Source organism: Armigeres subalbatus, chromosome 2 (assembly GCF_024139115.2).
Source record: "Armigeres subalbatus isolate Guangzhou_Male chromosome 2, GZ_Asu_2, whole genome shotgun sequence".
NCBI lineage: Eukaryota > Metazoa > Arthropoda > Insecta > Diptera > Culicidae > Armigeres > Armigeres subalbatus.
The window spans coordinates 367,841,424-367,863,663 of record NC_085140.1 but is presented as its reverse complement, the minus strand read 5'-3'; the positions used below and the strand labels follow the sequence as shown (position 1 = coordinate 367,863,663).

Genomic DNA, 22,240 nt, shown 5'->3' with positions numbered 1-22,240 from the left:
GTATTTCTGATTTAATGTTCAACATATATAGCTATATATGTAGACGAGGAATCAGAAGGAATAAATTTTAGCTGTTACGCTCTTTTCAAATGTTGGTGTAGAAATACAAAATACTGTTTCGCCTAAAAGTCGTTCTTCTACAAAATTCTTGAATTGATTACAATATATTTCTAACTTATTATATTATTATTCTTTTTTTTCCCCTGGACATTTTAATAATATAATTGCCAATGTTCGATTTATCGTTAAATTCTTATAAATCAGAAGCTGAACATTTGTCATAAATTTACACGTTACTAGTAGCCCACTAGTGGCTTAATAATTCCTATTTCTTCTACTGAATCCGCAGGCAAGGAAATGGTCGACTACATCGCCGACTATCTGCAGAACATTCGCGAGCGACGCGTGCTGCCCGATGTGAAGCCCGGCTACATGTCCAACCTGCTGCCGGAGTCGGCCCCGCTCGAGGGTGAACCCTGGCAGGCGATATTCGACGACGTCGAACGGGTAATAATGCCGGGCGTGACGCACTGGCAAAGCCCTCACATGCATGCCTACTTTCCAGCGCTCAACTCGTTTCCATCGCTGCTCGGTGATATGCTGGCCGATGCCATAAATTGCTTGGGATTTACATGGGTAAGTAAGCCGGGTGCGGGATTTGGCGGGATTGTCGGAAGCGATTCAATAAAACGACCGTTTGATTTGGAGGTGTAAATTTATATTACGATTCTGCTTAGGGTAAATGCGCTTGATTGGAATATTGACGCGTCTTCGCCTATGTCTTATTCTAACATGTTTTTGCGCTGCAACAACTAGAACTTTCAGTTTCAACTTGAACACTTTTGCAGATAGGTGACTACAAACAGTTGAATTTTGTTTGTTTGTATTGTTGATTACAAAACATGTATCTGTTGACAGAATGCAAAAGATAAATATGAATAAAATTAAGCAGATAAAGTTATTGAATAGCTTTCTATTACACATTAGCCCTTTAAAGTCACGACTATCTCGTTTCCGCACCTAAGGATCGATTTTTTATTCCACCTAATTCGTAACGATGCTTCACTTGATACACTTACCCTATCCATTCGCAGGCGTCATCCCCCGCATGTACCGAGCTGGAATCAATCGTAATGAACTGGCTGGGCAAAATGATTGGCTTGCCGGACGATTTCCTCCACATACCGGGCGTCAGCAAGGGAGGTGGGGTGATCCAAACGACGGCCAGCGAGGCAACCCTGGTTTGCCTCCTTGCGGGGCGGACGCAAGCCATCAGAAGATACCACGAGCACAGCCCGGGCCAGCAGGATGCAGAAATCAATGCCCGACTGGTGGCCTACTGCTCGGACCAGGCTCACTCCAGCGTCGAGAAGGCGGCCCTAATCGGATTGGTGCGGATGCGATTCATTGAAGCTGATGACAACCTCAGCTTGGGTGGCCGGGCCCTGGCGGAGGCCATCGAGGAGGACATCAAGCAGGGGCTGATTCCGTTCTGGGTAAGTTTGGGCGAGCAGAGGAATGAAAGTTCTGCTGGAACACCACGAGCAGACTGGAACCGAATGCAAGTGATTGACAAATCTGCTTAGGAAAGTTTTCCCCGATTTCCCCAGTGGGCTAATTAGAGTGAGCGCTGCTGCCGGTCGGGATGGGATGCAACACGTGGTTTTCTTGGCGAGTGGGAAGTAATACGCTGTGAAGCATTTTGATTTTAAGCTTGAGGTGTGGATATTTTTTGCGGTCAGTTTATTTTTTTATCAGATTTGAAGTTGTGATTTTTCAATACGTATTTTTTTACAATTTTCAGAATTGCGCTGGACCTGAGCAGAAATTTTAAATTTACAACTCAATTCAAAATAGAATATATAACTTATCTACTAACTTATCTATCTATGAAATCAATTGATCTTCGTCGTTTTCGGCACAAAGATATTTTGGTCACTTTTTTTTGGAGGAAGAAGATTGGAGAAAAATCGTTTCTACAAGATGAAATTGGATTTTCTTTTCTTGTCGAGTTTATTCTAGTCAACATGTTTACCACATGAAAATACTTTGATATGTTCGATTTCGCAAATGACATGAACAAGCTGAAGATGAAAGAGAGTGATGTGGTACTGGCAGTAATCGAAAAATTATCGCACTGCAGATTGTTTTCTCGAATATAAAAATTAATTTCTCGTGCAAATTAGGTTAAGCAAATATTGTGAGAAAAAAATTCCTATCTGAAAGCTTTTTTTGTTTCTCCCTTTTCCTTTTTTGTTCTGTCTTCGTTCTCACTTTTTGCCTATCTCGTGTACTAAGACTGGGACTGGACTGGTACTGGACTGAGACTGGACTTGACCTGGACTGGGCCAGGATTGGGACTAGATTTCGGCTGCACTTGAACTGTACTGGGACTCGACTGGATTGAACTGGAACTGGACTTTAAACCACTACTGGGCTGGGACTGGACTGGGACTATACTGGGACTGTACTGGGACTGGACTGAACTGGACTGCAGTTGGACTGGGACTGGATTGGGACTGAGACTAGGACTGGACTGGGACTGGATTGAAGTGGACTGGACTGGGACTGGATTGAAGTGGACTGGACTAGGGCTGGACTGGGACTGGACTAGGGCTGGACTAGGACTTGACTAGGACTGGACTGGGACTGGACTGGAACTGGACTGCACTGGACTGCAGTTGGACTTGGACTGGATTAGGACTGAGACTGGATTGTAGTGGACTGGATTAGGACTGGACTGGGACTGGACTAGGACTGGATTGGGACTGAACTGGGACTGGACTGGACTGAAGTGGACTGCAGTTGGACTGGGACTGGATTGGGACTGAGACTAGGACTGGACTGGGACTGGACTAGGACTGGACTGGGACTGAACTGGAACTGGACTGGGACTGGACTGGGACTGAACTGGGACTGAACTGGGACTGGACTGGGACTGGACTGGACATGTACTGGGACTGGACTGGGGCCGGGACTGCACTAGGACTGGGACTGTACTGGGACTGGACTGGGACTGGACTGAGACTGGACTGGGACTGCACTGGGACTAAACTGGGACTGAACTAGGACTGCACTGGGACTGGACTGGAACTGGACTGGGACTGAACTGGGACTGGACCGGGACTGGTCTGGGACTAGACTGGACATGAACTGGGACTGGACTGGGACCGGGACTGCACTAGGACTGGGACTGGACTAGGACTGGACTAGGACTGGACTGGGACTGGACTGGGACTGGACTGGGACTGGACTGGGACTGGACTGGGACTGGACTGGGACTGTACTGGGACTGGACTGGACTGGACTGCAGTTGGACTGGGACTGGATTGGGACTGAGACTAGGACTGGACTGGGACTGGATTGAAGTGGACTGAACTGGAACTGGATTGAAGTGGACTGGACTAGGGCTGGACTGGGACTGGACTAGGGCTGGACTAGTACTTGACTAGGGCTGGACTGGGACTGAACTGGACTGCAGTTGGACTGGGACTGGATTAGGACTGAGACTGGATTGAAGTGGACTGGATTAGGACTGGACTGGGACTGGACTAGGACTGGATTGGGACTGGACTGGGACTGGACTGGGACTGGACTGAACTGGACTGCAGTTGGACTGGGACTGGATTGGGACTGAGACTAGGACTGGACTGGGACTGGACTAGGACTGGACTGGGACTGAACTGGAACTGGACGGGACAGGACTGGAACTGGACTGGGACTGGACTGGGACTAAACTGGGACTGGACTGGGACTGGACTGGGACTGAACTGGGACTGAACTGGGACTGGTCTGGGACTGGACTGGACATGAACTGGGACTGGACTGGGGCCGGGACTGCACTAGGACTGGGACTGTACTGGGACTGGACTGGGACTGGACTGAGACTGGACTGGGACTGCACTGGGACTAAACTGGGACTGAACTGGGACTGCACTGGGACTGGACTGGAACTGGACTGGGACTGAACTGGGACTGGACCGGGACTGGTCTGAGACTAGACTGGACATGAACTGGGACTCGACTGGGACCGGGACTGCACTAGGACTGGGACTGGACTAGGACTGGGCTAGGACTGGACTGGGTCTGGACTGGGACTGGACTGGGACTGGACTGGGACTGGACTGGGACTGGACTGGGACTGGACTGGGACTGGACTGGGACTGAACTGGGACTGCACTGGAACTGGACTGGGGCTGGACTGGGACTAGACTGGGACTGGACTGGGACTGGACTGCAGTTGGACTGGGACTGGTTTAGGACTGAGACTGGGTTGAAGTGGACTGGATTAGGACTGGACTGGGACTGGACTAGGACTGGATTGGAACTGGACTGGGACTGGACTGGGACTGGACTAGGACTGGACTGGGACTGGACTGGACTGGGACTGGATTGGGACTGAGACTAGGACTGGACTGGGACTGGATTGAAGTGGACTGGACTGGGACTGGATTGAAGTGGACTGGACTAGGGCTGGACTGGGACTTGACTAGGACTGGACTGGGACTGAACTGGAACTGGACTGAACTGGACTGCAGTTGGACTTGGACTGGATTAGGACTAAGACTGGATTGAAGTGGACTGGATTAGGACTGGACTGGGACTGGACTAGGACTGGATTGGAACTGGACTGGGACTGTACTGGGACTGGACTGAACTGGACTGCAGTTGGACTGGGACTGGATTGGGACTGAGACTAGGACTGGACTGGGACTGGACTAGGACTGGACTGGGACTGAACTGGAACTGGACGGGACAGGACTGGAACTGGACTGGGACTGGACTGGGACTGGATTGAAGTGGACTGAACTGGAACTGGATTGAAGTGGACTGGACTAGGGCTGGACTGGGTCTGGGACAATAAATTATTATTCGTTTGGAATTAAAATACCTAAGCATGAAATGCATGTAGTATTTTGCGTATTTATTTTTGGTATTTTACCTCTAATGCAAGGCAAGTTCATACCAAATTCTCGAGGTCGTCGCTCCTGCTCGAGAACAGCCAGTCGGAGTCAACTCTATTACTTCCTACTGAAGACCGTAAATTTATCCACAGGTCTGCGCCACACTGGGAACAACCGGAGCGTGTGCTTTCGACAACCTGTCCGAAGTTGGTGACGTTTGTCTGAAGTACAAACTTTGGCTGCACGTCGACGCCGCGTATGCTGGAAGTGCATTCATCTGTCCGGAATATCGCATATGGTTGAAAGGCATTGCCAAGGCAGACTCCATTGCATTCAACCCGTCCAAGTGGCTGATGGTGCATTTCGATTGCACCACGATGTGGTAAGAACGATGGAAATGATTGGGTTCGTCATGGAACTATCAAAAATTCTTCATTTCAGGGTAAAAAATAGTGGCGCACTGCATAGGACATTCAACGTAGAGCCTTTGTATCTTCAACATGAAAACTCTGGAATGGCGATCGATTATATGGTAAATATCAGCATTAGTCTCCCTAATTCAAAAACAACTAATTCGATCACATTCCGTTTCAGCACTGGCAAATTCCGCTGAGCAAACGCTTTCGATCGTTAAAGCTCTGGTTCGTCATACGCAACTACGGAATCAAAGGGCTGCAGAAGCACATCCGCGAAGGCGTTCGTTTAGCACAAAAGTTCGAAGCTTTAGTACTGGCCGACCACCGTTTCGAGATTCCGGCTGCCAGGCATTTGGGTATGGTCGTATTTCGAATCAGGGGTGATAATGAGCTGACGGAGAAGTTGCTAAAGCGGCTGAATCACCGTGGCAATCAACACGCCGTACCAGCTTCATTAAAGGGGAAATACGTCATTCGGTTTACCGTGACGTCGACCTACACTTCAAACGACGATATTCTGAAGGACTGGACTGAAATTAAATTGGTTACGAGTGAACTGCTTCAGGATCTGGATGTGAAAATCGTTGACCGAAGAGTACCTCTGAAAGGTGAGTTCCCTTGCCGTTTAGGCAATGTTGGGCTAGCAAAAATATCGCTTGAAATTTTCAAAGTAGTCGTTATGTAGTTGTCACAAACGGAAATTCGCTGTATTTTACCCCTCTCTAGATACACGTGAGAAAAACGAAGCTTTCGGATCGAGTCTCCTTTTGGCCAACTCTCCAATGTCGCCCAAGATTGTCAACGGATCGTTTGCAGCGATTTTCGATGCGGACGAGTTTTTGGCCAAAGTCTACGCTGGCATACGAATTTCGGTAAATGGAAACCTATAAGCTTTGATAGACCCCCCTTATAATGACAAATTCTGTCTTTAACAGACTCAGGATTCGCCGGCCATGCGACGTCGTGTGAGAGGCATTCTCATGTCTGGGAAGCAGTTTTCTCTGGACTCCCGAATGGATCTGGTTGTGCAGGGAATAAGCCCAAGTGAAGTAAAGAACGGTATCGAGTCCAAGGCCATTACCGAAGACTGCGAAGAGGTTTGGGAAGGTAATAAGGGAAGGTAGTGTAGGCTTTGATTCCACTCTATAGGATGTTGTAAAGTGTAACAGTTTATGTTGGCATATTATGTGTCATAAAAGTGCTTTCCCATATTTTATGTTGCTTGATTGAAAGCTTTCGGTGTGCGGTGTAAGTTCGTAAACAGTTGTTGTGTACAATATTGCTTGCAATAAAAGCTGTTTTCAACTTGAATGTTTTCAATTTTCTTTCATGCAATCTTCTTGTGGGGCAGCTTGTGAGCAGATGGAAATTGTAGACCAAGGTGAGTTGAAAATTTATATGATGTGCCTAATACTGCCCATGAAAGCATAATCTTTGTAACATTTACATCTATGGTCAATAATGGGTTAAGCTCTCACTGATCGTTTTCAGATTTATTGATCTTTCAGCTCCAGAAAAACTAAAAAAACTTTAAGCTGGTTTTGCACATTGAGCAATGTGTTTCACCCCATAAATATGCGAAAATATATGCTGCTTTGCTTTTGTAAGGGACTGGAATCTATCTAAATTCTTGTACATGTGCACATCTCAAACAGCAAGGCTCTATTTCTCAAATGTCATTTATGAGAAGTCTATATTATACAGTCTTTAAAGACAACGATGATAATTTATACATTTAATCACATTGGAAGACGATGCATTACGCATTATTCTTCATTTGACTCCATCAATGTTGGGCACTTCATGTTTACCCCAATCGCTGTGCTTCGTGCGGTCACATGAGAGGTCGATGAAGGCAGATTGATTATTTCCATTAAAAATCGAAACTTCGATCAGCGAATGATTTTTACCAATAGGATTTTGCACTACTTTCCAAGCACAGTTCAACGATAGCGGGCTCAGGTAAATTGAGAGATTCAGACGGCTCATATGTTGTGTTATATTCTCGGTTGGATCTAGGATGCTTTCGGTGGGTAACATTTTCGACTCCCTTGACATAATGTATCCATTGTAATTGCCAGACATGATACATACTCAGGCAATGGCGGGCATAGAATTAATAACTGAGAAAATGACAATGGAATGCTAAGATACCCCCCGCTAGACCCCTCACCGCGTTCATAAGATTCAAAAAGGTCTGTTGTTTCGTCATTTTTTGCTATTATATAAAAAAAACCCTTAAGTAATCAAGTGCCATCAAGCTCTAAAGTTGACAAACGAAGTAGATACATGAAATATATCAAGTAGAAGTGAGTTAAAACGTTTTCCATTTATCTTATTAAAGAGAGTAAAATATCACATTATTTGTTGGGAATACTATTGGGGACATTCCTATTCATCCAAAACATTCATGAGTACAGGTCTTGAATTCTACCATAGAATAGAAAGGTAATACGCACATCAAAATACGCTCAGTACTTCCTGCGCAGTTCACAGATAACAAATGATACATGTGAAAATTCTCGGCGAGCCCCAGAACAGGGATATTCTAGAACTGGCGAAATATGTTGAAGTTCAGCTCGTAAGGCGCATGCAGCAACGGCCTCCCAAATGTCTTCCGCTTCAATCAGAAATCTTCTCAACAGACTCTTAATCGCCTGTTAGATCTATTATCCTACATTTTAATGCATGTAAGGTAATCCAAAACGTTCTCGAGTTCAGGTCTCAGATCGTTGTAGAAGCGTGATTCGTGTTTCAAACCAAGATCAGGTCAATCTGTTCAGTTAAAAGATATCAGATGATTTTTTTAGGAAAAGTTACAATAGCCTCAATTCAAGAGGCCTGGAAGCCTCCTTTCAAGAGGCCTGGAAGCCTCCTTTCAAGAGGCCTGGAAGCCTCCTTTCAAGAGGCCTGGAAGCATCCTTTCAAGAGGCCTGGAAGCCTCCTTCAAGAGGCCTGGAAGCCTCCTTTCAAGAGGCCTGGAAGCCTCCTTTCAAGAGGCCTGGAAGCCTCCTTTCAAGAGGCCTGGAAGCCTCCTTTCAAGAGGCCTGGAAGCCTCCTTCAAGAGGCCTGGAAGCCTCCTTTCAAGGGGCCTGGAAGCCTCCTTTCAAGAGGCCTGGAAGCCTCCTTTCAAGAGGCCTGGAAGCCTCCTTTCAAGAGGCCTGGAAGCCTCCTTTCAAGAGGCCTGGAAGCCTCCTTTCAAGAGGCCTGGAAGCCTCCTTTCAAGAGGCCTGGAAGCCTCCTTCAAGAGGGCCGGGAGCCTCCTTTCAAGAGGCCCGGGAACCCCCCTTCCAGAGGCCCGGGAGCCCCCCTTCAAGTGGCACGGAAGCCTCCTTTCAAGAGGCCTGGAAGCCCCCTTTCAAGAGGGCTGGAAGCCCCCTTTCAAGAGGGCTGGAAGCCTCCTTTCAAGAGGCCTGGAAGCCTCCTTTCAAGAGGCCTGGAAGCCTCCTTTCAAGAGGCCTGGAAGCCTCCTTTCAAGAGGCCTGGAAGCCTCCTTTCAAGAGGCCTGGAAGCCTCCTTTCAAGAGGCCCTGGAAGCCTCCTTTCAAGAGGCCCTGGAAGCCTCCTTCAAGAGGCCTGGAAGCCTCCTTTCAAGAGGCCTGGAAGCCTCCTTTCAAGAGGCCTGGAAGCCTCCTTTCAAGAGGCCTGGAAGCCTCCTTTCAAGAGGCCTGGAAGCCTCCTTTCAAGAGGCCTGGAAGCCTCCTTTCAAGAGGCCTGGAAGCCTCCTTTCAAGAGGCCTGGAAGCCTCCTTTCAAGAGGCCTGGAAGCCTCCTTTCAAGAGGCCTGGAAGCCTCCTTTCAAGAGGCCTGGAAGCCTCCTTTCAAGAGGCCTGGAAGCCTCCTTTCAAGAGGCCTGGAAGCCTCCTTTCAAGAGGCCTGGAAGCCTCCTTTCAAGAGGCCTGGAAGCCTCCTTCAAGGGGGCCGGAAGCCTCCTTTCAAGAGGCCTGGAAGCCTCCTTTCAAGAGGCCTGGAAGCCTCCTTTCAAGAGGCCTGGAAGCCTCCTTTCAAGAGGCCTGGAAGCCTCCTTTCAAGAGGCCTGGAAGCCTCCTTTCAAGAGGCCTGGAAGCCTCCTTTCAAGAGGCCTGGAAGCCTCCTTTCAAGAGGCCTGGAAGCCTCCTTTCAAGAGGCTTGGAAGCCTCCTTTCAAGAGGCTTGGAAGCCTCCTTTCAAGAGGCCTGGAAGCCTCCTTTCAAGAGGCCTGGAAGCCTCCTTTCAAGAGGCCTGGAAGCCTCCTTTCAAGAGGCCTGGAAGCCTCCATTCAAGAGGCCCGGAAGCCTCTTTTCAAGAGGCCCAGAAGCCTCCTTTCAAGAGGCCTGGAAGCCTCCTTTCAAGAGGCCTGGAAGCCTCCTTTCAAGAGGCCTGGAAGCCTCCTTTCAAGAGGCCTGGAAGCCTCCTTTCAAGAGGCCTGGAAGCCTCCTTTCAAGAGGCCTGGAAGCCTCCTTTCAAGAGGCCTGGAAGCCTCCTTTCAAGAGGCCTGGAAGCCTCCTTTCAAGAGGCCTGGAAGCCTCCTTTCAAGAGGCCTGGAAGCCTCCTTTCAAGAGGCCTGGAAGCCTCCTTTCAAGAGGCCTGGAAGCCTCCTTTCAAGAGGCCTGGAAGCCTCCTTTCAAGAGGCCTGGAAGCTTCCTTTCAAGAGGCCTGGAAGCCTCCTTTCAAGAGGCCTGGAAGCCTCCTTTCAAGAGGCCTGGAAGCCTCCTTTCAAGAGGCCTGGAAGCCTCCTTTCAAGAGGCCTGGAAGCCTCATTGAAGAATAAACAACGTGTGTGACCCCTTTTCAATACATGTTTGTATTTCAAGTTGTTCTTGTTGTTATGAGTTCCTGGTAGTCTACGAACTTCAAAGAGTCAAGGTCTGTGGATCAAATTCCGTAATTGAGGCAGTTATTGATAAATAAACAAGTTGTGTAACTCCTTCTTGGTATATTTTTGCACTCCACGTAGTTCTTGTTGTTGTCATGATATCATCTACCAACGAACCACAAGGCAGAGTTGTAGAAAAACCTTCGCACTAGAATTCCACCATACAACACATTTTGAAATTCAGCTTCTGGAATAAGTTATTGACAAACTACTAAATGATCGAACGCGAATTACTAAATGATCGATAACATCCTCGCCTGCAGCCGTTGAGTGTTCTCCACTGATACACACCATGTTTCGCTAGCGTATAACAGCACAGATTTCACGTTAGTATTGAAAATTCGTATTTTGGTGCGTTCACTTATCTGTCTGTTTTTCCCGATATTTCTTAAACTCGTAAAGGCAGCCCTTGCTTTCTTGATCCGTGCTCCTATGTCGATCCCCAATTAGCACATGTAACAACTCTTAAATATAAATAATAAATGAAAGGTTACATAATGGTTGGATTTAGGATGCTTGAAACATTCCAAGTCACGGTTGATTGCATTTGGGTAATTTTTCAGTCATCTTGAAACTAAATGTGTCATCAGTTTTTAAGCAGTTACAGGGTAATTGAATTGTAACCATAACATTGAACTGTCATAAGCACTCAAGTCACAATAAAGTTTTTAATTAGTTACCGAAAGACTATCTGGATAGTAGATGCCAAGTAACAAAAACAACACAATAATATCATGATATATAGTGAGGGAGCCTCCATCCTGATTTGAATTCCTAACACCATTGATGTCTGGTGCCGAATTATAATCTTGATGCAGAGATACTGCACATGCATACTTTTTTGTATATTCACTAATTTGGACTTGAATTTAATAATTAAAATAAAACACAATGCGAATTATTCCAAAAGTTGCCAAACGTCAAACGAAGCGAGTTACCCTGCAACATCAATAGCTATGGAAGCAAATTACAATGTAACTAAATTCAATGTTGAGGTGAGTCACATCAGTGTTGCAAAAAAATATTGTTACTAGTAACTAATCTTCGCAGGCGTACTAGTTGCAATGTAACTTGTTTATGATTTGTAAAAATGATAGGTTACTTGTAACCCGTATGTAACGGATTTGTATAGCCCTATTTATATGATCAACACTGCATGTGAAATGATTTTGTCCATATCGGAAATCGTTGTATACTGAAAAGTTTTATGTGCACTTAGAAAAACAAATTTCGGTATTATCGTTTACAGTACTAAAAATTTTCGTCTAGTTTAATATTGTTTAGTGCACAGCAATTTGACAAAACTATGATTTGTCTTTACAAGGATTAATTTTATAAAATAAGGTAGGTCGTACTTGAGTGCTAAGTCAATACAGTTACAGTTACTTAAAGTTAGAGTCTATCTACTGCCTAATGCCTTGTCGACTTTTGCTTCTTTGAAAAATAATATCTCGGAAATTTGTATATTTTTTTTTTCACATAGCTGTTTTTTCCATAACTTTTTAAACCAAGAACAACAACACTGCATTAATGATTTGATGCTACTCTTCGACCAAAGTTCTTGTTTTATATACTCGATTAAGTTGAAAACCGGAATACAGGACTAGCGAAGTTGAATTTTTCTCGCAATCCGTACGTTAAACCTAACTTCGCTAGTGGCGCGCTAGTCCAATTAGCGCCTAATTAGACTAGCGCACTACTAGCGAAGTTAGGTTTAACGTACGGATTGCGAGAAAAATCCAACTTCGCTAGTCCCCCATTTCGGTTTTCAACTTGACTAGTGATAAAATGTGGGAAAATACTTATCTGTCAGAATTTTTGTATCCAGCTTCCTATGATATAACCAGTGAAAAAAAAATCCATTCTTATTTATAAAGGAAATGAAACCCAAAGGTGTGCATAAGTGATGCTAAAATTATGTCATTTAAAAATAAATAATTATCTATGAAGTGTTATTTGAACAACTGCTTTAGAAAGATGTTGATAAATCTACGGCTTCCATAAGGACCATGTTTTGGAATTGACAGTATGAAAAATAAAAAAAAATATATGTAGAGATGCAAATTAGCAAGAAACGACCTTTCACGTAAGGCAGAAGCATTATCCAAATCCAAACATTGAAAAATTACATAAGTTATCAAATCTTTTGAACTATCATGTATGCGGTCGCTTGATGAAATATGCTCGAAAATATGCCTATATAATATGTTTTTGGTAAATGATTAATATAATAAATAAGAAAACGGCTGTTTCTATGAATGTACTTTTAATTTCAAATTCGAGATTTAGAGATTTAATAATGGAGACATTTTTTTTCTTTACTGTTATTGATACTTATTTAAGAACAAAAATGCATTCATGTTACTATAAATGATAAAACCTAAAAGTTGGTTTAACCGAGGGCGCGAGGTTTTTAGCTAGCTAAAATGATAGGTTTCACCAAAAATTCCATTCCGCACATTAATCTCTGCTAATAGGGTAAATGACCCAATAGTGGAGGAACTAAGCACGTTCCAACACTAATTTCTCCATAACAACTGATCCATACTTCATTTCCCTTACCTTAAGAGTGCATCCGAAAGCTCATTATCTTCATTCTATTCGAAGCGTGCCATAATTTCATCAAATCCTTTACTGTTACCTAAAATCAATCCTCCAATTATTGGTACAGTGTTCCAATAGTTGCAGTATTTTGTTATTTGCGTTCCTATAGTTGCGAATCGCATAGGTTCTATACGGGATTCGCAACTATTGGAACACTACCGCAACTATTGGTGCAAGGGAAAGAAAAAATAAAGTATTTTAAATATACTTTACAGTTTAAATGAGATTCCAATGTTATTTTTGATTCCATCGTGTTATGACAGGTCGACTAATTGATCGGTGATGTGGGTTACTGCGTTTAATTTGTAATTTCCTACAAACCGTACTACCGCAACTATAGGAACACCCACGACTATCGGATCAATTACCCTATCACATAAAAATATCACTTCGCATATAAACATTTACCATTTGTTATTTTAGATTCATGTCTTCAACTTTCTGATTACTGACTATCAATTTCAGTGACATTGTGACCAGATTTGTTTTATTTTCGTATTAAACACATAACAAAGTTTCATGACAAAAAATAAAATGTTGATAAGTAGAAGTCACTAAATAGTTACAAAGTGGCAATCAAGACCAGAATGTTTCAGTTACTGTAACTTAATGTGACACCGTATAGTTGGTTACATAGTAGCTCAATTTTTTGCGCTTTTTTGGTTGCACTAGTGTTACAAATACAGTTGCAGTTATTAAAATTTCACATATAATTTTGTCGCATATCGATCACCGTAATTCAATTGTGACAATCTGTGCTACTTGGGTCTTGGTACCGCCGTCTGATGCCATTTGGCTACCAAGATATTGGAAGCTTTCAACATTCTCCACTAATTGCTCGGCTACTGTGAAACTGGGAGGAGTCGCCGTGTTTACATCCAAAGATTTGGTTTTGCTAACGTTGCTGACTAAACCTGCCGAAGAGGAGCGCTCGTCAAGGTAGTTGACCTTTCTCTGCATATCAAAGCGCCGTTGCGCGAGGAGTGCAACGTCATCCGCCAATTCGAAGTCGTTTAGATGCTCCATGGTTATAGGCTGCCATAACAGCCCGCAGTTTGGTTCACGGTCAATCGCATCTACCAGAATCTCATCGATTACAGTAGCGGTGATAGAATACATCTTGCCTCACACCAGCTACGACCCGGATAGGGTCGGACAGGACCCCATTATGCAGCACTCTACACGAAAAGGCCTCATACTGTACTTCGATGAGGCCGATGATTTTCTCAGGAACCCCCTTGCGTCTCAGGGGCCCCACATGTTTTCGTAGTCAATGAATACCAAGTAAAGGAACTCTTGGAATTTATTGACCTGCTCGAGAATGAGGCGGAGCGTGACAATATGATCCACACAGGATCTTCCGGCACGGAATCCGGCTTGCTACCGCCGGAGAGTCGCATCCATCTTCTCCTGAATCCGGGCTAGGATAATCTTACATAGGACTTTGAGAACGGTACACAGCAACATAATGCCTCACCAGTCAGGTCACCCTTTTGGGCACCTTCACTAAGATACCTTGCGTCCAGTCAACCGGGAATGTTGCGGTGTCCCAGATATTACGAAATAAACGATCCAGTAGTTGGGCGGATGTCATGGGGTCAGCTTTGAGCATCTCGGCTGATATGCGATCGACCCCTGGGGCTTTATTCGACTTCATGCTTTGGATGGCAGTTCGAATCTCTAGCAGTGATGGAGCTTCAGTATTGACACGTGTTATACCCCGGATCCAAGGCAGATCATGCAGAGATGGTGATGGCCTGGCTAGCACTTAAAAAAGTTGTTCGAAGTGCTCGAACCATCGGTTCAGCTGGTCAGTTGGGTCGGTCAATAACTGATCATTCGCGTCTTTCACAGGCCTCGTTGCATTAATCTTCACCCTGCTTTAGTGTCGTGAGATGTCGTAGAGGAGGCGAATGTCTCCTTCGTCGGCCAGAGAGTCTGCCCACGCTCGCTTGTCCCGTCGACATGAGTCGTCGCCGTAAAATCAGTCCGTATTCTTTCATTATCGGATTCTCGAACAAATTGATGTTTCGGGAACAGTAGCTTGTTGGCCCTATCCACCGGGATGAGGTTGTCTTCTTAGGTGTAGCTTCCGGGGAATAGCATATCATACTCAGCCGCTGGATGCCAGAACAGACGCTGTTGGAGCCGCACCTCCTTGGTGAACAGACGCTCGGTCAGTCGGGTCAAATTTGTTTAAAGTCCCACCCAACACCAGGACTAGGTGTTTTGTGCGCTTTGAGCGGCACACGGTCGCTTGGGGACACATGCAGCTTTTTATAGAAGTTTAACAGAGCCCACTGTCGAACCTCACAACATCCTAGGCAGCCCCACAGGACGCACCCTTCCACTCTAGCTAATGTCAGAAGGACAGGCTACACTACCAGCTAAGTACGCAACCCTTAGCTGCCGGTCAATTGTCATTATAAGACCTGTGGAAGCGTGAGTATTGGAACTTGTGAGGACCAGAGCTATGTTAGGCGCCCCTTCCCGGATGTCAACTCACCATTTCGTAGCCCTGTTGTTGTCATTGGTTCCAGGTAATCTACGCACTCCATAGAGTCAAGGTGTGTGGTTTTACCTCCGTAAAGAAAGCAGTTATTTAAAAATAAACAAGTTGAGTGACCGCTTCTTGGTATATGTTTGAACTACAAGTAGTTCTTGTTGTTATCATTGGTTCCAGGTTGTCTACGAACTACATGGAGTCTTTAGAACAATCTCCATAATGGGGACAGTTATTGATGAAGAAACAAATTGTGTGATCTCTGGTTTCACGTGTAGATCTAAGGGCCTTACTCCAGGTATTTCTTAGATGACCATTAACTGATACCATGCACGCATTCTATACTATCTATCACTAGACATAGGTTCAAGCTTTAGTAGGTTCTCAAAAAACTTTAAATACTTGAATACTTGAAATACTTATAAATACTTGTTATATTTATGTTTTTAACCAACTTTGGGATTGTATCTAGTCTTATGATGTAATTCAAGAAAAAACAGAAATCTATATATTTTTCATTTTTCTGGAATGTCGAATCGATATATTTTCAATTTCTCACGTGAGATGACAATAATGCCTATCTGTAGGATTACTATAATTTAAATTTGCACTTATTTCAATTTCTTTGCATATATCTGTTTCTCGGCCCACAGACATTCCATTGGAGAATCTCGACACCCAGTTCCTGCTACCGATTCCGCTACCCTGCCGGACGCCACCCTCAACCCCGCGGCGTCAGCTCCGGTCCCAAAGTGTGGATGTCGGCATGATTCATGCCCAAATTAGCCGCAACCACGCGGCACTTATCAATAGCAATCACCTGGACAAAACAACCGCCTGCAGTAAATCCGAACCATACTGTTCAATCGATATGCTGGATCTGATCTCGAATCCTTCCACGCTGGCTTCCACCATCAATTCCGTTAGAGCTTCATTCGAGTCCAATCTGGACTCGATTGACGAGAACAGCTGCTCTAGCTTCAACCAGGGACAGAGCTCGAAACGTCGCTGCTCGGACAATTCGCACCTGTTCTCACTGACCAGACCGAATGTGTTTCCGGAGAAACGCCAATCTGAGCCCAGCATTCGGTATGCGTTCTATAACAAGAGTTTCGACATCTTATGCCCGAAGCAGTCGACGAAGCGTGTTCTGTCCCAGAACGACATCCCGAGAAAACCCTTCCGGAGACAAATCTCGACGATTCAGGAGTTGATTAGTGATGAAATAGTTTTGGAGGGCGAGCAGGAATGGAAGAAATTGAATTTAATTGCTCCGAAATTTCAGTGCTGCATCTCCGATGAGGATGGAAGGTGTATTAATTTCGACCCGGTCTATCACAACCACGATGCGGATGCGAGTGAAGAGGTGCTGATGACGAATGTGCTTGAGTTTGAGGAGAATTTTGTGGAAAAGATGGAGCAAATTTGCCCGCAGCAGGAGGCAATAGAAGAGGATGGTATGCGGGAGTTTGAAGGGGAAACGGAAAGCGATGCAAGATGGCGCAATATGAGAAAGAGTTATTGCGACGATGAGATCATTTACGAAAATGTTAAGGTTTGCCGGAAGTGTGGACATCATACGGTCAAGTTATAGCGAAATGGTAGAGTTGAACATATTTGTTGTTGTAATCAATTTTGTAGTAGCTTTGTTTGTATGAAAATTGATGTAAATCTGAAAATCGCTTCCAAGGTTGTTAGTTGATAGGATTGTTGTTAAAGACAATCGAGTACGGTGTGTACCCATCCATTGCGGTCTTCGAATGAGAAGACATAATAAGGAAGTGCTGATGTATTTCATGAGATGCACCGGACCAAGTGATGCCAAATGAAAACTCAAGATTTTGTATTACATTAGAACATGCACCGATTCTTCGGAACTTCGATGGGAAAACCATAAGAATTTCCATGGTGTGGAAAAACTATAGATGAGCGGCATGACAGGTGGAAAAATGTCAACGGCGTTGTGGTTTCAAAAACTGTCACTGGTGACGGCATGGTGCGGCGGCGCGCACATCATCTTCTAGATAAAAAATTGAAACTTTTAAAATATTTTCAATGATTTTTTAAATTTTTCATGAGGTGTGGTAATATTGACCTTGTTTCTCTAATACTACAATATGAATTGTACGAGGTACGAAGAAGGAAACACAACGAAAATTAATATGTGGGTCTCAGTAGGAAACGGAAGTTTTGGACTCAGTTGGCATGATTAAGTTTAATTAACCGTTATCACTTTACCCGGTGTACCTCACAGCAACTTCACTTATCCATCAATCATTTGTACCAAGTGTTAACTATTGAAAACCAAGAATAGCATCAAACATTTACTCCCTGGCAAAACTTTCTGCTGTGTATGTCAATAAATAAAAAAAATATCGATCATTACTAATAGCGCGTTTTACACATTAGTGAGCATAAGTCATGTTAAAGCTTTCAGTAATTGTAGTAGGAAATGAATTCAAAAAACCGCAAACATATGCTAGCATTAAGGAACATAACAAGTAGAAATAAGGAAGCCCCGAACAACAGCAAGCCCCTTAATCATACCAAATAGCAAGTCAACAAAATACGGCCACTAGCGAAAAGCGCGTTGTTCGTGGAAAATTAGCAAAACTTCCTAATTGCTCGCCGTGCCACGGGCATGCCTAAGCGAGGTGTATCAAATCGTAACCAATTATAACACAAATAAAGAGCCCTCTAGTCGTAGCTGAAAGTCGTTGAACTAGTAATAGCAGTCTGTACCTAAAAGAGGAACCGTGTTTGTAATTCTGCTTCGAAAAAGTCCCGATGGTCAGTGGAAACTGCACTCGTTGGCGCGTCACCCTGCTCGCGTTACCCAGTGGATGCCCCTATCCGGGTCCTAACCTTGAAGTCAATGCACTAATTAAGGGTGGAAAAACAAATAGAGATATGTTGCTACAGGCGAGCACGCGAAATTCGATACTATTTTGCTCGTCGCCGCTCGATGGGGCCATTGATGTAGCTAGGGAAAATTTCTTTGCAGGCAAGGGTGAGTTTTTGTAAGCTGAAAAATAAAAGGAAATATTTCTTATTCAACTCATTTGCTTGATATATGTATCAGTAGGATTTTGGCACCAAATACTGATAACTCCTAGTATTTTTTCGCGATGAACGTGAAGAAAATATATATGCAAAAAAACTTTATACGTAGGTTCGGAATGTCTTCGGAAAGTGACATCGGTTTAAAGTGTATGATCAAATTACAAGAACCATTTTCACGGAAATGGCCTCGGCCTCGATCTGCAGCTAGAATTGCATTCCATACTCTCCGGAAAACCTTCATCGTCCGTGGCTCGCTTTTTTGAATATTCAAGATGAAAAAAAAAACCTACAGTTCTTGGGCTCCATGATTCCGGTTTTAAAATCGGATGATTTTAAGAAAAATTATGCCAATATGAATTTCGATAAAGCGTTGCCTATCTCAACCTTTTTGTCCAACTCTCCGTTTAAATCATTAAATCATTGACGTGCTACTACACTACAGACGACTTTGACAACCCTATCTACGAACGCCAATGTTCGTTTTTCCAACTTGATGTTGATTTGGCTGGTGGGGTGATGAAGGGTGCGTGTGTTTGCATTTGCACTGCTGCCGCCGACGTAGAAGATGGCGCATGCGGTTGATTTTCCATATTCGTGTTTTTGTTTTCGTCTGAGGCGAATTAGTTGGCTGTGCGGTGGACTTTTGCTTTCCTTTTCAATGCCAATGAAAACACCATTTGTAACCATGCAACCTGTTGAGTAAGAGGTTTGTTTATTAGTCAGCTACACGAATCAATAAAGATGTATTTTTATGCATTTTTTTTTGTGAATTTTGTGTAGGTATAAAAAGTATTTACAAAATCGACATGTTTAATCAATGAATGAACTAGGAATAAAATAAATTGCTAATAAATACTTTTATCTATTATATTTTACAGATTGACGATCATGAAGAGTTTTTTTGTCTGTATTGAAGAGATTTTCAGCACAAGGCTGGCTCTCTTGTATAGAGAAAAATAAAATGTATTTATATAGCATTTTTCGGGAACATGGTTTTGATCGGCCCATAGGGGTGTTGATAGCAAATTTGTTATTCTTAATGTTAGAGGGACCTGAAGGGTCCCAGGATTTTGTTATTCTAGAATTGTGTGCTCGGGCCAGAGGGGTACCGATTCTGTTTGTAATTTGAATAATGTTACTTGTCTATCTTCGGATTGGTGCACACTGGGGCAGCTCTGGTTCATAGATGTCTTTAACGAAATTTCAACACACGTCAACCCGACATTTTGGTAAATATTCACAATTTTTAGCGATATTCGCTTAAAAGTCCCATACGCCAAATTGGCCAAACAGCTTTTTAAAGTGTGATTTCTTCAGAGAAGCTGCTTTCACTTAATTTCGATGAACCTTGCTAAAAATGTCAAAACTCTAGAGTCTACTATGATGATTTATTTGCTTATTTTGAAAAGAAAGACTAAAATGAAATTTGATCAGTAATTGTACTTTTTCAACACTTTTACTATTCGATATTATTCAAAAGACCTGTGCGCCGATTGAAATTCTATCGGCCACGGCGTGATAGATCATTTTTAGCCAGCAGCGCGGCGGGGTGAGTAGGCGTGGGATAATTTAATGCACAAAAATTCTGCGGAATTCTTTGCAAGTTTCCAGGGTTTCCCTCGTAAGTTCTTCCAGAAATTCCTCCAAAAGTTCCACCAGAAATTCCTCCGGAAGTTCCTCCACAAAGTTCTTCGCAGGTTCCTCCAGTACTTCCTAAGGAAGTTCTAAGCAATTCCTTCAATAATACCTCCAAAAGTTCCTTCAGCAATTCCTCCTGAGGTTTCTTCAAGAAATTTCTGGAAATTCCTCCAGGAATTTCTCCGGAATTTCCTCTAGGAATTTATCCGGAGGTTCCTCCAGGAATTCCTCCGGAGGTTCCTCCAGGAATTCCTCCGGAAATTCCTCCAAGAATTCCTTTGGAAGTTTCTCCAGGTATTCCTCCGGAAGTTTCCCAAGGAGTTCCTCCCGATGTTCCTCTAGAAATTCTCCGGAAGTTCTTCCAAAAACTCCTACGAAAGTTCCTCCGGAGGTTCCTCCAAGAATTCCCCGGAAGTTCCTCTAGGAATTCCTGCAGAAGTTCCTCTAGGAATTCCTGTGAAAGTTCCTCTTGGAATTCCTCTGGCAGTTCCTCTAGGAATTGCTCCGGACGATCATCTAGGCATTCTTCCGGAAGATCCTCCAGGAAGTTCCTCCAGAAAATCCTCCAGAAGTTCCTCCAGGAATTTCTACAGAAGGTTCTCCAGGAATTCCTTCGGAAGTTTCTCCGAAAGTTCTTCTGGTAGTTCATCCAGGAATTCCAATGGAATTTTTGGAATTGGAATCCTTGTAGAAATTTCCGGAGGTGTTCAAGAAATAATTCCTTAAATTCTTGAAGAACAATTTCCACATTCTCTGATTGAATGTCTGGCCTAAGAAGAAAAAAATGTTTATGTATGGTCCTTGTATAGCAAGGGATCGAAAATCTATGACAAAAGGTCGAAAGACAAAAGTTCGAAAGGACAAAAGGTCGAAAAGACAAAACGTCGAGGGGCAAAAGGTCGAAAGGCACAGGAGGTTGAACAGGACAAAAGGTCGAAAAGGACAAAAGATAGAAATGGACGAAACTTCGAAAGGGACAAAAGGTTGATCAAGAACAAGTTGATAACAAGTTGCATTTAACTTCAAGCAGAAATAACACACTCATCACATCAATCAAAGTTGAAGAATGAGCAATTTTCAAAGAAGGAGTAATTACTATGAATCAATATTATGAATATCTAGATAGTTCTGTTAGAGATAAAAAAGATTTTTGATTTAGGAAATGAATAAAACTTGTATTGCGCGAGACAGAGTTGTCCTATACAGTTGGCAAAAAAGTTGCTCTTTCATTTTCAACCACTTTTGGCAATTAAATAACATTCATTCAATGAGTGCAAATAATAGATGAATATCTAGGTTTTTTCCAACAAAAGTTGGACTGGTGGTGAATGCGTCAAAGACAAAGTACATGCTTGTGGGCGGAACCGAGCGCGACAGAGCCCGCCTGGGAAGCAGTGTTACGATAGACGGGGATACCTTCGAGGTGGTCGAGGAATCTGTCTACCTCGGATCCTTGCTAACGGCTGACAACAACGTTAGTCGTGAAATACGAAGGCGCATCATCTGTGGAAGTCGGACCTACTACGGGCTCCAGAAGAAACTGCGGTCGAAAAGATTCGCCATCGCACCAAATGTGCTGCGTACAAGACACTTATAAGACCGGTTGTCCTCTACGGACATGAAACATGGAAAATGCTCGAGGAGGACTCTGCAAGCACCTCGGAGTATTCGAGAGACGGGTGCTTAGGACCATCTTTGGCGGTGTGCAAGAAGACGGTGTGTGGCGGCGAAGAATGAACCATGAGCTCGCCCAGCGCTACGGCGAACCCAGTATTCAGAAGGTAGCTAAAGCCGGAAGGGTACGATGGGCAGGGCATGTTGCAAGAATGCCGAACAGCAACCCTGCAAAGATGGTGTTTGCTTCCGATCCGGCAAGTACGAGACAGCGTGGAACGCAGCGAGCGAGATGGGCAGACCAAGTGCAAAACGACTTGGCGAGCGTTGGGCGTATCCGAGGCCTCGAACCGTGCATTGTGGCGTCAAATTGTTGATTCAGTGTTATCTGTTTAGATGTTAACTAAATAAATGAATCTAGGTTTTCTGAATGTCAATTCGAGCTGTCTGCCATCTCCGCAGCCACGCAGGTGCACGCATTGAAAATACACCGGCGTGTAATATACGCCGGTGTAATTGAATGATTTTCCAGATATACATGTTCAGCTACCTTAGACCTAAACTCATAATTTAATCCCTTTATCAGTTTCCTCTTAGCCTTACTTACTTCTGCAATATGTTCTTTGAACCTTACATCTAACGATAT

The 22,240-nt window shown here is 43.9% G+C and overlaps 1 protein-coding gene across 7 annotated transcripts in view; it reads left to right on the top strand.

The window, feature by feature from the left end:
* The window catches only part of LOC134213036 (histidine decarboxylase), an 87,842-nt gene extending 69,830 nt beyond the window's left edge, over positions 1–18,012 (top strand). For 5 of the 7 annotated variants that reach the window (XM_062691530.1, XM_062691531.1, XM_062691529.1 and 2 more), the window contains 9 exons: positions 350–636; positions 1,095–1,496; positions 5,057–5,286; positions 5,346–5,436; positions 5,499–5,928; positions 6,047–6,192; positions 6,256–6,427; positions 6,672–6,701; positions 15,933–18,012. In XM_062691530.1, the coding sequence (XP_062547514.1) occupies positions 350–636; positions 1,095–1,496; positions 5,057–5,286; positions 5,346–5,436; positions 5,499–5,928; positions 6,047–6,192; positions 6,256–6,427; positions 6,672–6,701; positions 15,933–16,873 (2,729 nt within the window). In that variant the 3' untranslated portion in view covers positions 16,874–18,012. Of the gene's footprint in view, positions 1–349; positions 637–1,094; positions 1,497–5,056; positions 5,287–5,345; positions 5,437–5,498; positions 5,929–6,046; positions 6,193–6,255; positions 6,441–6,671; positions 6,702–15,932 lie in introns of all 7 variants that reach the window. The other 2 variants (XM_062691534.1, XM_062691533.1) reach the window with 2 other exon arrangements.
* The last annotated feature ends 4,228 nt before the right edge of the window (positions 18,013–22,240 follow it).